The 14,459-nt window shown below is 40.7% G+C and overlaps 1 gene segment (V, D, J or C); it reads left to right on the top strand.

The window, feature by feature from the left end:
- LOC112604943 overlaps window positions 1-14,051 on the top strand; it is a 315,492-nt gene extending 301,441 nt beyond the window's left edge. Inside the window, 2 exon segments of the V gene segment in view lie at window positions 9,669-9,700; window positions 13,521-14,051. Of these exon segments, the coding sequence occupies window positions 9,669-9,700; window positions 13,521-13,843 (355 nt within the window).
- The last annotated feature ends 408 nt before the right edge of the window (window positions 14,052-14,459 follow it).

Below are 14,459 nucleotides of genomic sequence, written 5' to 3'. Positions count from 1 at the left end.
GAGAGAGAGAGAAAGAAAGAAAGAAAGAAAGAAAGAGAGAGAGAGAAAGAAAAAGAAAGAAAGAAAGAGAGAGAGAGAAAGGAAGGAAGGAAGGAAAGAAAAAGAAAGAAAGAAAGAAAGAAAGAAAGAAAGAAAGAAAGAAAGAAAGAAAGAAAGAAAGAAAGAAAGAAAGAAAAGGAGGGAGGGAGGGAGGGAGGGATGGGAAGGGAAGGAGGGAGGAAGGGAGGGAGGAAGGAAGGGAGGAAGGAAGGGAGGATCCTTTCTCTGGGAACTGTAGGTAACACTAAATCGTCCTGGAACACAACAATGAAAGAAGAAAGGAAAGGGAAGGGAGAAGGGAGGAGGAAGGAAGGAAGGTAGGAAGGAAGGAAAAAGAAAGAAAGAAAGAAAGAAAGAAAGAAAGAAAGAAAGAAAGAAAGAAAGAAAGAAAGAAAGAAAGAAAGAGAAGGAAGGAAGGAAGGAAGGAAAAAGAAAAGAAAAGGAAGAAAGAAAGAAAAAAAGAAAGGAAGGAAGGAAGGAAGGAAGGAAGGAAGGAAGGAAGGAAGGAAGGAAGGAAGGAAGGAAGGAGGGAAGGAAGGATGGAAGGAAGGAAGGAAGGAGAAGGGAAGGAGGGAGGAAGGGAGGGAGGAAGGAAAGGAGGAAGGAAGGGAGGAAGGAAGGGAGGATCCTTTCTCTGGGAACTGTAGGTAACACTGAATCTTTTTGAAACACAACAATGAAAGAAAAAAGGAAAGGAAAGGGAAGGGAGAAGGGAGAAGGAAAGAAGGAAGGAAAAGAAAGAAAGAAAGAAAGAAAGAAAAAGAGAGAGAGAGGGAGGGAGGGAGGGAAAGAAAGAAAGAAAGGGGAAGGGAAAGGGAAGGAGGGAGGAAGGGAGGGAGGAAGGAAAGAAGGAAGGAAGGGAAGAAGGAAGGGAGAGAGGAAGGGAAGAAAGCAAGGAAGGAAGGAAGGAAAAAAGAACAGCAGTTACTTTTGCAACAACCTAATATAAGTTTTTAATAGTTAAATATTCTGTTCCATGCATTGTTGCTGAATAGCTTATAAACAACAAGGCATCCTATGACCTGAATTTCCCACGTTATGAGTTGAGGGTTTGAACTAGTTTTAAAAACCAAGGAGGCCAGGCGTGCTGGCTCACGCCTGTAATTCCAGCACTTTGGGAGGCTGAGGTAGGTGGATCATGAGGTCAGGAGTTTGAGACCAGCTTTACCAACATAGTGAAACCCCATCTCTACTAAAAATACAAAAATTAGCCAGGCATGGTGGTGCACACCTGTAATCTCAGCTACTCAGGAGTCTGAGGCAGGAGAATGGCCTCTGGGAGGCAGAGGTTGCGGTGAGCCAAGATCACGGCATTGCACTCCAGCCTGGGTGACAGAGGGAGACTCCGTCTCAAAAACAAAACAAAATTTTTTTTAAAAAGGAATCTAGAACAAGACAGTAGAAGTATATGTACTTTTATTTTCATTCTGTGCTATCCGATGCCTACTGCTATTTCTCTTCATATTTAACCTCCAACAGTGGCATTTTGCTCCCTCCAGACCACCTGATTTGAGCTTACGTGCTCTCACACAGTACCTCCAACCAGAGGGAGTCGAGTGCCACAGAAAGGCATAAAAGTCACCAGTAATTTTGCATTTATTTTACTTTGTGCCTTGATACAGAGTACTCCACAAATGCTCTTTGAATCATATTTAATAAATATGTATATTTGGGATTGTATCATATTGCAGCTAACTGGATATATAATTCAATTAGAAATATAATAATTTGTGTGGCTCAATCAACAAATGACTTTTCTCTTTCTCTCCCTTACTCTTTCTTCCCCTCTCTCTCTTTCTTCTCAGTTGACGTTGCTGGAGTTCAGTGTTGTGCAGATGGCAGTCACAAAGGCCATGGGCACATGAGATATGATAAAAGGTCCCTGAAGAAGGTGGAGAATCAGACATCTTATGAAATTTTCCAGAGTGGGTACTGGATCTCTCCTGTCTAGCACCATGCTGTCCTCAGCCCAAGGGGAATTTCCTTCCAGAGACAGAAGACAGTGACTGAGGTGGGGAGACAGATCGTAACACTGAGACTTATGTGGGGACATCAAACAGAAAAAAGGTGGAAAAAACAGAAAATTCTTTCTTCTGGACAGCCTTCTCTGTTCTAACTTTAACAAAATTCTCCCCCCAGCGGATGCCAGTACACAACCCTATACATGCTATGTTTTTTCCTATACATACCTACCTATGATAAAATGTATTAATTAGTCGCAGTAAGAGAGTAACAACAATAACTAGTAATAAAATAGAAGAATTCAGTAAAATAAGAGTTACTTGAGCACAAACACTAGGATATCATGACAGTCAATCTGATGACCAAGAGGGCTACTAAACATCTAAATAGGAGGGTAAGTGTAGACAGCATGGAGATGCTGGACAAAGGGATGATTCAGTCCCAGGCTGGTATGGAGCGGAAGGGCATGAGATTTCATCACACTACCAAGGCACACAATTTAAAATGGGTAAATTCTTATTTCTAGAAATTTCTATCTAATATTTTCAGACTACAGTTGCCCACAGGTAACTGAAATCCCAGAAAGTAAAACTGTGGATAAGGATGTACTACTGTACATCCTCCTTTGAACCAGCCTTATCATTTGCTAGTATATACATATATACCTACATACATACATACATATACACATACATGCACACATCTATATGTGTATGTACACACACACACGCATATCTACTAATGTTGGAATAACTTTGCTAAATAAGATGCACAACTTGTTAATGTCCTACAGAGCAATGAAACCATAAGCATTGGGGTTATCTTTTCTACTAGATAAAAATCCATTATCATTTTCATAAAGTTTTCTTTACATTAACATCTAACTTTTCGCTATCTAGTTTTTAATTAATCATAAATGGAAAGCAAATGAACTATTTCTCTAGTGAATCGAATGTCCTCAAAAAGACACAAAAGTCATCTTTTTGCTTTATTTTTATTTTTACATAAATTAAAGTTTTAAATAACAACAATCACTGTACTTTGTGACTGTATATTTTGACTTCGTCCTTCAAACTGATTTTGTACTTTGATGTATCATGCTTGCCTCAATTTTTTATTCACTTCTTCTGAATTTTGCTGGATTGGTTTATTATTTTTGTCTATTTCTTTTCCTTCTAGTGGTTTGGGAGGGGTTTTTTTATCCCATTACTATTGAATGCCTGTTAACTTGGCCCCTTTTTCTTTCAACCTCTATTCCCACGGCCTGAAGCATGAGGGTCAAGCTGTCTGTAACCAGCAGAGAGACGACCCAGGTGTTATTCCACCTCCACTGCCCACCTATACCACTCCCAGCCCCTCATAGCTCTGAAGTATGGCTTTTCTGGGGCTCTGTGGGGAAAACTAGAACTGGCTGCTTCAAGGACTCCTGTTTTTGCAATGGAAAAAAGTTCTAGATTCCAGTTTCTCTATGAATTCAATGACATGGTTTCAATATCTGTGGTGTTCTTCAAAGTTTTTTCTTCTAATAGAACCTCTCATGATTCTCCAACCATGAGATAGATTCATTATCATTTTTATATTTCTTTTGTCATTGCAAAGGAGGTTTTGAAAGAGTGGAGGACATGCTAACGAACTCAAAAATCCACATTATTTCTTGTTTCCATCTGTTGCTCATTTGTTGTTTCCGTTGGCCTGTCCACCTCCTATCCTCCCTCTTAGACTTGGAACTTTAGTCTCGGCCAGTGGAGGGAAAAGAAAGAGAGATCAGACTGTTACTGTGTCTATGTAGAAAAGGAAGACACAAGAAACTCCATTTTGATCTGTACGCTGAACAATTGTTTTGCCTTGAGATGCTGTTAATCTGTAACTTTAGCCCCAACCTTGTGCTCACAGAAACATGTGTTGTATGGAATCAAGGTTTAAGGGATCTAGGGCTGTGCGGGATGTGCCTTGTTAACAATATGTTTACAGGCAGTACGCTTGGTAAAAGTCATCGCCCTTCTCCATTCTCAATTAATCAGGGGCACAATGCACTGTGGAAAGTCGCAGGGACCTCTGCCCGGGAAAGCCGGGTATTGTCCAAGGTTTCTCCCCACTGAGACAGCCTGAGATACGGCCTGGTGGGACGGGCAAGACCTGACCGTCTCCCAGCCCGACACCCGTGAAGGGTCTGTGCTGAGGAGGATTAGTAAAAGAGGAAGGCCTCTTGTGGTTGAGATAAGAGGAAGGCCTCTGTCTCCTGCATGCCCCTGGGAACGGAATGTCTCGGTGTAAAACCCAATTGTACATGCGTTCTATTCCGAGATAGGAGAAAACTGCTCTGTGACTGGAGGCGAGATATGCTGGCAGCAATGCTGCTCTGTTATTCTTTACTACACTGAGATGTTTGGGTGACAGAAGCATAAATCTGGCCTACATGCACATCCAGGCATAGTACCTTCCCTTGAACTTATTTGCGACACAGATTCCTTTGCTCACGTGTTTTCTTGCTGACCTTCTCCCCACTATCACCCTGTTCTCCTGCCGCATTCCTCTTGCTGAGACAGTGAAAATAGTAATCAATAAATACTGAAGGAACTCAGACACCGGTGCCGGTGTGGGTCCTCCGTATGCTGAGCGCCGGTTCCCGGGGCCCACTGTTCTTTCTCTATACTTTGTCTCTGTGTCTTATGTCTTTTCTCAGTCTCTCATCCCACCAGACGAGAAATACCTGCAGGTGTGGAGGGGCTGGCCACCCCTTCAAGCCAGGATTATCACGGCATTTGGGGGTCTGAAAAACCAAGCCCAAACTCATCAGTTTCACAACTGCATCCAGAGCCAGCCTGACCATAATAGTTGCCTATGATGAGTTTCTATGTCTTAATATGAGAAGAGAACATAGGGGCTGGATGTCAAGTAGGTAGACAGGGAGGGCAGGGAACTCTGAGACAGAGCTTGAGGAGCCCATTCCTCTTGCAAAATGAAACAAAAACCACAGCACTGAATATGTAAATCTTGGTGGCTGAACCCCTCCTAGGATAATAAGCCCTGACACAATTGCTTCTATCTTCTCTTACTCTCAAGGAAGTCAAAAAAACACCTGCAGCCCCACTGTCCCCTTGGAAACAAGATGAACATCTACATTTTCTAGAGTGGGACCAGAATCTCTGTTCATATTTATGTCCCATGCATTTGCACATGGCCAGACAAAGGACTTTGCTTCTGCCAGCACATCTGTCTTCAGATATGAGAGGGAACAGACACAACCCAGAAGCAGCAAAGAAGCAGCTCTTTCTCAAGTAACCTCCTCTATCTCCCTCCTTCCTGGCTAATGGGGCAGCCTTGATCCTTGGGAATCCAGGACAGATATCCACTCGTGACAAACTAGCTGGAAGAATGACAACCAATCAGGTTCTAAGCACCACTGGATGTGAACCACAGAATTTTCCCCTCTCCTTGTGGAATATCAGCTTATGTCTGACAAAAAAAAACGTAAAAATGAGAGAGTTACAATCTTAAGGAGGAGTCAAGCTAAAGCAAAAAGAATCACCTACTCTGGATTTCAGCGTGACTGCTGAGCTCAAATATATACAAAGAGAGAAAGAACCACAAACTTGAAGATGGATATCGGCTACAGACTTTCCTGAGTCAGGTAGGGAAACTGCCATCCCTCAAACCTTGCAAAAGGCAAACTTATGCCTTGTGTCCCCTGACGTACTGGGTGATGTACTGTATGTTACTGAATTGAGGTGAACTTCCTAAATTGGCTAGTAAATTATGCCAAATAAAAAGCAAAAATGATAATTCTTGAACTGTTACACCTGAAGAACATTGCTAAAATAATTTATCGGTAGTTTTCAGGATGATTTGTAGATGTGCATTGAAGTGTGTGCTTGTGCTGTCTCTCTCCTCTCTCTCTCTCTTCTCTCCTTGCCTCCCTCCCTCCCTGCCTTTCCTTCCTCTCCCCTCCACAGCAGTTTACTTTTTTTTCTGATAATCTAACTTTGCTGAGGGTTCAATGTAACGCAGCTTCAGTGATAAGTTAGTTGGAATGTTCCCCAAGAAATTCTATTTCCAGCAATCGTATACATGAAATCCAAGAACCTCTCAGACTATCTTAATGACACCTTGCCTTTCCTAAACAAATCAATCTTATCAATGTCCATCATAGATATTTTGTAGAATGGTAGATCCTGGCAGAGTCTCACAGATGCTTCTGAGACATCATTTGCTTTCAAAAAATGAACCACACACATCCTAAGGATCTCAGCCACTTTCCATGATTCATTTTATGTTACAGCAAACATCACAACAATCATTCCTATAGATCACCACCGCATGTGATCAATAAAATAGTTTTGCCACAATGATACTTATGCTAATCATCTTTTATTGGTTACAAAGCCTGCTTTACAATAGTTATTCGGTTGCACTGTTCATATTAGATTTCCAATTAGTTCACTTAGGAACATGAGTCCCTCGAACAGCTTGGTCATCTTTTCCATTCCCATTTCTATCCCTTACATCTCTTTCATTTGCAGAAGAATATCTCCTACACTGAAACAGGAAAGCTTTTACCTTTATGGCATGCTTGATTTAAAGATTATAGAAAAGTATTTGACAAAGAAAACTCATGCATGTGTATACATGTCATTTAAAACTTTATGTTTATGCATTGCACAGGAATATTGAGAATGCTACTAGGCAATGTCAGAGTTTACTTTTTTGTCAAAATTAGTACAGTTTTATTATTTCTAAAAACTGTAAAATGAATATATTCACACAACCATACAGAAGAGTAGGAAGAGAAAGTGTCATTGTTCCTCCTCTGCAATCCCAGGAGATAACTACCAAGCACAATTTATGTGGTTCCTTTAAAAATCAGCCCATATTTATATACATATATAATCAATTTAGATGGGATCATGATATCTCACCACACATACTCTTCAGTGGCCTGCATTTTCACAAACACCTTCCACATAACTATATAGAAGCCTATGTCTTCCTCTTACTGTCTGGCTTTGTGCTACGTTGTAAAGCTCTAATAGGAGTTTCATTAAACTCCTATTAATGAGGATTTCAGTTGTTTTTCACTTTTTAAACAATATTTCCATGCGTAGTCTTACATATAAGTCTGGACAAGCTTATCCCAGTCTAAGGAGCTCCTTTTACCTTTCCCAATCCCAGCACTCCCTGTCATGCTTGCTGCTTCTGTTGGGTGACTTTACTCCTGGAGTATAATCTACATATAGTTCAGTTAAGTACATGGGTTCTGAGTTTAGGTCACAGCTCTGCCACTTACTGCCATATGCCAGTTCCTTGACCTCTCTGCCCTCAAGTTTTTGCACCTACAAAATAGGGGTAGTTCATAGAGTCTTGGGAATAATTAAATGTGATGATCCATGTACAATGTCTGGCACTTAAGTAAGTGCTCAATAAATGTCACCCTTCATGATTGGTATTGCTTGTATGTCTGCAGAGAAAATCATTTTATGTCCCCTTTAAAAAAGGACTGTGCCCTTGGTCAGCTATTTTGCACATTTAAATTTCACTTGCCAATGTTAACTCTCCACCTCTATCTTGATCCCTCTCATTCCTCATCTTCTGGTGAGACCAACTGCTGATTCGGCTATTCAAGGCAACTAGCAAAGCTGCCAGTGACAGAATCAAATAAACCTACCCTTAATCTTTAGAATTATAGTTATGATTTGTGTTGTAAAAGTTACTATTGTGGTAGTCGTATTAGTCTCTGCTCTATGATAGCCTCTCTGATCTATTATTGATTTTCAATTGTGCGTTTTTTTTTAATTTATTCTGAAAATGTATGTTAATCATTTACTAAGTAAAGATACTGGACTGGGACTGAGCCTCCCAAATACAGGACAAATAAAACATCAAACAACTTATAATTTAGAAGGGTAGAAGAGAATCTGAAAGCAGGTAAAAATAAGGAGGCACTCGGCCAGGCGCGGTGGCTCACATCTGTAATCCCAGCACTTTGGGAGGCTGAGATGGGTGGATCACGAGGTCAGGAGATTGAGACCATTCTGGCTAACGCGGTGAAACCCCGTCTCTACTAAAAAAATACAAAAAAATCAGCCGGGCATGGTGGCGGGCAGGGTGGCAGGCGCCTGTAGTCCCAGCTACTGGGGAGGCTGAGACAGGAGAATGGTGTAAACCCGGGAGGCGGAGCTTGCAGTGAACCGAGATCATGCCACTGCACTCCAGCCTGGGTGAGAGAGCGAGACTCCGTCTCAAAAAATAAAAAATAAAAAATAAAAAATAAGTAGGCACTTTAGGCCCAGTGACCCGTCTCTGTACTCTGTAAATTCAGGTCACCTGCTCAGGGATAATCTGAGAGAAAGTCTCTCTTCAGTTGAATCTTGAAAGACAATTAGCAGTTCACAAGCTAATCCAAGTGGACAAAGGTGTTCCCAAGCAGAGGGAGTGCAAAAGCTGGAGACCATAGCAAAACTGTAAGGAGTGTCGGGAGGTGGGAGTAATGTATGGAAGGGGTGGAGATGGAAGGTTAAGAGAGATACAAGACTGCAAAAATAGAGCCGGACTCAAAAGAAAACACTGCAAAGGTCTTCAGTGTTGTTGATGAGATCACTGTGGAAACACTATGGAACACTGGGACTCCATGGCAGCTCCAAAGATGGCATGCACCTGGTCCAGCTCAGTAAGAGCTGAGCTCTACCTGTGCTGTGACAACAGACACACCAACCAAGTAAAGTCTACTTTTCTACTCTGTTAATCTTCACTTTGGTTTCATATACCATCCGTAGCTACATTTCAAAATGCACTTCAAAGTTATGAGCCTTAATTTGATATACATTTAGTCTACCTTTTTAAAAATAACATTGCAGCAAAGGAGAAGTTAAAATAGTAAGACAGCCTGTAATTATTACTCACTGAGAAGCTGATGATTTCCGTAATTACACTAAATGAAGTTTATCCTTTGCAAAAGCCCCCCAGCCCACCCCAAAAGAAAGTACAAAAAATAACTGACCCTTTTTTTCATTGCTTGTTTTTCTTTGTAATTTACATTCAGTCTACTTTCTAAAAAATAAATAAATAATAAGCAGTCCAGATGTAGCAAGTTGCTAAAGAAAGGAACCATCAGGCCATAGAAATAAATACATTCTCTTCTTGGCTTTTAGATCTCACCTAAGAAAATAAACATATGCTATGTCAGAGAAGCCTCAGGGCTTCCACACCTGCTCGAAAAGGGAGTTGAGCTTCAGCAGCTGACCCAGGGCTCCGTTCCCCTTTGGTGAGAAGGGTTTTTGTACAGCAAGACAATGGAGAGCTCTCACTGTGGTGGACGTTCGGCCAAGGGACCAAGCTGGAAATCAAACGTGAGTAGAATTTAAACTTTGCTTCCTCGTTGTCTGTGTCTTCTGTTCCCCGTGTCTATGAAGTGATCTATAAGCTGACTCTGTAATCAGACTCTGACATCCTTCAGGGAAAATATAAAGATAACTCTGTAGTCAAACTCGAGAATTGAGTGTACATTTTCTTTGAAGAGCAAGCAAGATTCAGTCATTGGGTAAGAATAACTTGTCTAAGCAATAGCTTCAGAAATGTCCTGGGCAGACACGTTCTGGACAGAGCCTTGGTCAATTGTCAGAAAGGGAGTTTTTGTATAGGAGGGAGGTTAAGAGGAACCATTGTGTGTACAGTTTTGGCCAGGGGACCAAAGTGGAGATCAAACGTAAGTACTTTTTTCCACTGATTCTTCACTATTTCTGTCTAATTAGTTTACATTGTGTTCCTTTGTGTGGATTTTCATTAGTTGGATGTCAGGGAACTAACAAACTTCATTCCCAGGTTAGGTACAGTGGAGGGGAAATTGTTCCACAGCAGGCTAGCTTGTGGCTAACTTTTAAGATTTCTAAATCAAAATAACTTCAGTGGGGGAAGGAGGTTTGCTGACCTTTCAGGGAGGTTTTTGTAAAGGGAGAAGTTAAGACGAATCACTGTGATTCACTTTCGGCCCCGGGACCAAACTGGATATCAAACGTAAGTACATCTGTCTCAATGATTCGTGAGATTTTGGTGCCATTGTATCATTTGTGCAAGTTTTGTGATATTTCGGTTAAATAAACCTGGTGACCCAGAAGTAAACAGCGGGACACCAGAAAATCAACTTAAAAAGCTGAGCAAATAGACAAATCATTGGGTTTGGGAGGAGAATAGGATTCATGGGGGAAATGGGAAAGAAATAGCTAGATTTTTCTCTGAACAAGCAGCCTATCTCATGATTGGCTTTGAGGGAGGTTTTTGTTGAGGGAAAGGGTAAGATCCCTCACTGTGGCTCACTTTCGGCGGAGGGACCAAGGTGGAGATCAAACGTAAGTGCATTTTTGTAATGTTTTTTCTTATAAGGTTGTAAATTTGGGGAATTTTTATGTTTAAGATATTAGCTCAGGTCAATTCCAAAGAGTACCAGATTCTTTCAAAAAGTTAGATGAATAAGGGACTGAAAATTAGTTCATCTTAAGGGATAGCCAAGTGCTAGCCGGTTAAGTGAGGCATCTAAATTGCAAGATTTTCTCTGCATCAGTCAAGCTAGTGATATTAACAGGGAAAACAGATTTTTGGTAAGGGGAAAGTAAGTTAATACTGTGGATCACCTTCAGCCAAGGGACATGACTGGAGATTAAACGTAAGTAATTTTTCACTATTGCCTTCTGAAATTTGGGTCTGATTGCCAGTATTGACTTTTAGAGGCTTAAATAGGAGTTTTGTAAAGATGGGTAAATTAGGGCATTTAAGATTTATTATGGGTTACAAAAGTTAAACTCAGCTTCAAAAATGGATTTGGAGACAAAAAAATTAAATTGTTCTAAACTGAATGACACAAAGTTAAAAAAAAAAAAAGTGTAACTAAAAAGGAATCCTTGTATTTCTAAGGAGCAAAAGTAAATTTATTTTTGTTCACTCTTGCCAAATATTGTATTGGCTGTTGCTGATTATGCATGATACAGAGAAGTGGAAAAATATATTTTTTAGTCTTTCTCCCTTTTGTTTGATAAATTATTATTTCAGACAACTATAAAAATAAATAGCATGCCCTAAAAAAATCAGGAAAAAGTGACGTGTACCTATTTGCTATGTAGAAGAGGCAGCTTACTTGAAAATCCGCAGCAATGTTGTTTTCAGAGTCTATAATAAGCAATAAACTCAAAAAGACACATTCTGTAGGAGTAAGGGCTTCACAGATAAAGATCATTTTTTAAAAATCCAATTTGTCCAGTAGACTAAACATGAAATTATCTCTTATTGCAATGGTGGAAAGGTGGTTATTCCCAAAAGCTCAATCTCAAAGAAATGTGTTTAAATGAAAAAAAGTAAATAATTGCAATTTTTAATGACCGTGGGTCTATGAAAAAATAGGAAATCTTTTAAAGAGTATGTTCTTTTATTACCCTCTGTTATGACTTGTCTACATTTTTATTCCGCCAAGAAGTCCGTGGCACCGCGAGCTGTAGACAGAGCCGCGGTATTTCTTGATTGAGCGGCTTTGGTGGCCTTGCCGCCGCCCTCTTGGGGCAGCCGCCTTGCCGCTAGCGGCCATGGCCACCCCGCGTCTGCCCGATTAATGCTGCCGTAGCCAGATTTCCTGATGCACAGTGATACAAATAATGCCATTAACGGAAAGAGAACAGAAACGTAACGGGCGCTGAGCTGGGAAAACTAGGGAGAAGACTGATTTATTAGAGATTTCAGAAATAAAATTCACATTCATTACGATATCTCATTAGTGAAAATTTCCACTGGGGATTGTAAAGAATTTAAAGCTTTTTTTTTTCAGTGCTATTTAATTATTTCAATATCCTCTCATCAAACGTATTTAAATAACAAAAGCTCAATCAAAAAGAAAGAAATATGTAATTCTTTCAGAGTAAAAATCACACCCATAACTTGGCCACTGAGGGCTTGATCGATTCACTTTGAATTTGGCATTAAATACCATTAAGGAATATTAACTGATTTAAAAATAAGATATATTCGTGACCATGTTTCTAATTTTCAAAAATGTAGCTGCCGGTGTGTGATTATATTTCAGTTGTACAAAATATCTAAACCTATAGCAATGTGATTAATAAAACCTTAAACATATTTTCAAGTACCTTAATTCTGTGATAGGAAAATTTTAATCTGAGTATTTTAATTTCATAACCTCTAAAATAGTTTAATGATTTGTCATTGTGTTGCTGTTGTTTACCCCAGTTGACTTCAAAAGTGATATTTAAGGAGGATTATTTTGGTCTGCAGCAACTTGATAGGACTGTTTTAGGGCCTTTTTAAAGCTCTATTAAAACTAACTTACAACGATTCAAAACTGTCTGTTTTAAACTATTTCAAAATGATTTTAGAGCCTTTTGAAAACTCTTTTAAACACTTTTTAAACTCTATTAAAAGCTAATAAGATATTTGAAATAATTTTCATATCAAATACATTGATTGTTTAATGTTTAAATGTCAGATGAAAAAGGTAAAGCTATTAAGAATTCACCCAGATAGGAGTATCTTCATAGCATGTTTTCCCCTGCTTATTTTCCAGTGATCACATTATTTTGCTACCATGGTTATTTTATACAATTATCTGAAAAAAATTAGTCATGAAGGTTAAAAGAGAAGAAAATATTAAACATAAAAGGTTCAGTCTTTCATGTTGAACTACTTGGTTAACAGCGAATTTAGCTTTAAAAAAAAAAAAAAAAATCCTATTCCTGTTATCTGTTGACTTCTCCTGGCAAAAGATTCTTGTTTTTCGTTTTAACTACTGCTCTCCCACCCGACAGCTGGAAATCCCCAGAGGGGGATTTCCAAGAGGCCACCTGGCAGTTGCTGAGGGTCAGAAGTGAAGCTAGCCACTTCCTCTTAAGCAGGTGGCCAAGATTACAGTTGACCTCTCCTGGTATGACTGAAAATTGCCGCATATGGTTACAGGCCTCGAGGCCTTTGGGAGGGCTTAGAGAGTTGCTGGAACAGTCAGAAGGTGGAGGGGCTGACACCACCCAGGCACAGAGGCAGGGCTCAGGGCCCACTGTGCAGGGAGGTTTTAGCCCAGCCCAGCCAAAGTAACCCTCAGGAGCCTGCTGCATAGTCGTGGAAGAGGCACAGTGGAAATAAAAGCAGACAGAGGCTTTTCTTGACTCAGCCGCTGCCTGGTCTTCTTCAGACCTGTTCTGAATTCGAAACTCTGAGGGGGTCAGGTGACGTGGCCTCTCTTTGCCTAAAGCATTGAGTTTACTGCAAGGTCAGAAAAGCATGCAAAGGCCTCAGAATGGCTGCAAAGAGCTCCAACAAAACAATTTAGAACTTTATTAAGGAATAGGGGAAGCTAGGAAGAAACTCAAACATCAAGTTTTTGAATACACTTCTTGGCCTCCTTGCTATAATTATCCAGGATAAGCATGCTGTTTTCTGTCTGTCCCTAACATGCCCTGTGATTATCCGCAAGTAACACACCCAAGTGCAGAACTTTGTTACTTAAACACCATCCTATTTGCTTCTTTCCTCAGGAGCTGTGGCTCCACCATCTGTCTTCATCTTCCCGCCATCTGAGGACCAGGTGAAATCTGGAACTGTCTCTGTTGTGTGCCTGCTGAATAACTTCTATCCCAGAGAGGCCAGCGTAAAGTGGAAGCTGGATGGTGCCCTCCAATCGGGTAACTCCCAGGAGAGTGTCACAGAGCAGGACAGCAAGGACAACACCTACAGCCTGAGTAGCACCCTGACGCTGAGCAGCACAGACTACCAGAGTCACAAAGTCTATGCCTGCGAAGTCACCCATCAGGGCCTGAGCTCGCCCGTCACCAAGAGCTTCAACAGAGGAGAGTGTTAGAGGGAGAAGTGCCCCGGGCCCCCCACTTGCTCCTTAGCCCCAGCCTCACCCCCTCCCATCCTTTGGCCTCTGGCCCTTTTCCCACAGGGGAGCTACCCCTATTTCGGTCCTCGAGCTCATCTTTCACCTCATCCTCCTCCTCCTCCTCGGCTTTAATTATGCTAATATTGGAGGAGAATTAATAAATAAAGTGAATCTTTGCACCTGTGGTTTCTCTCTCCTTCCTCATTTAATAATTATTATCCGTTGTTTTACCAACTACTTGATTTCTCTTATAAGGGACTAAATATGTAGTTGTCCTAAGGTGCATCAGCATTTATAAAAATCATCCTTCATTCTATTTTACCCCATCATCCTCTGCAAGACACTCCTCCCTCAAACCCACAAGCCTCCTGTCCTCACAGTCCCCTGGGCCGTGGTAGGAGAGACTTGGTTCCTTGTTTTCCCCTCATAGTCCTTTTTAAGAGTGGCAGTTCTTACAGTCACATATCCTTTGATCTAATTCAAGCTACCCTGAGAATCTACCAAAATTTTTCAAAAGAAGAAACCTGCTATAAAGAGAATCATTCATTGCAACACGATATGAAACAACACCACAATCAAAGCAACCTAAATG

Source organism: Theropithecus gelada, chromosome 13 (assembly GCF_003255815.1).
Source record: "Theropithecus gelada isolate Dixy chromosome 13, Tgel_1.0, whole genome shotgun sequence".
Classification (NCBI taxonomy): domain Eukaryota; kingdom Metazoa; phylum Chordata; class Mammalia; order Primates; family Cercopithecidae; genus Theropithecus; species Theropithecus gelada.
The sequence above is the reverse complement of the archived record's forward strand: the minus strand, read 5'-3'. Positions and strand labels throughout refer to the sequence as shown.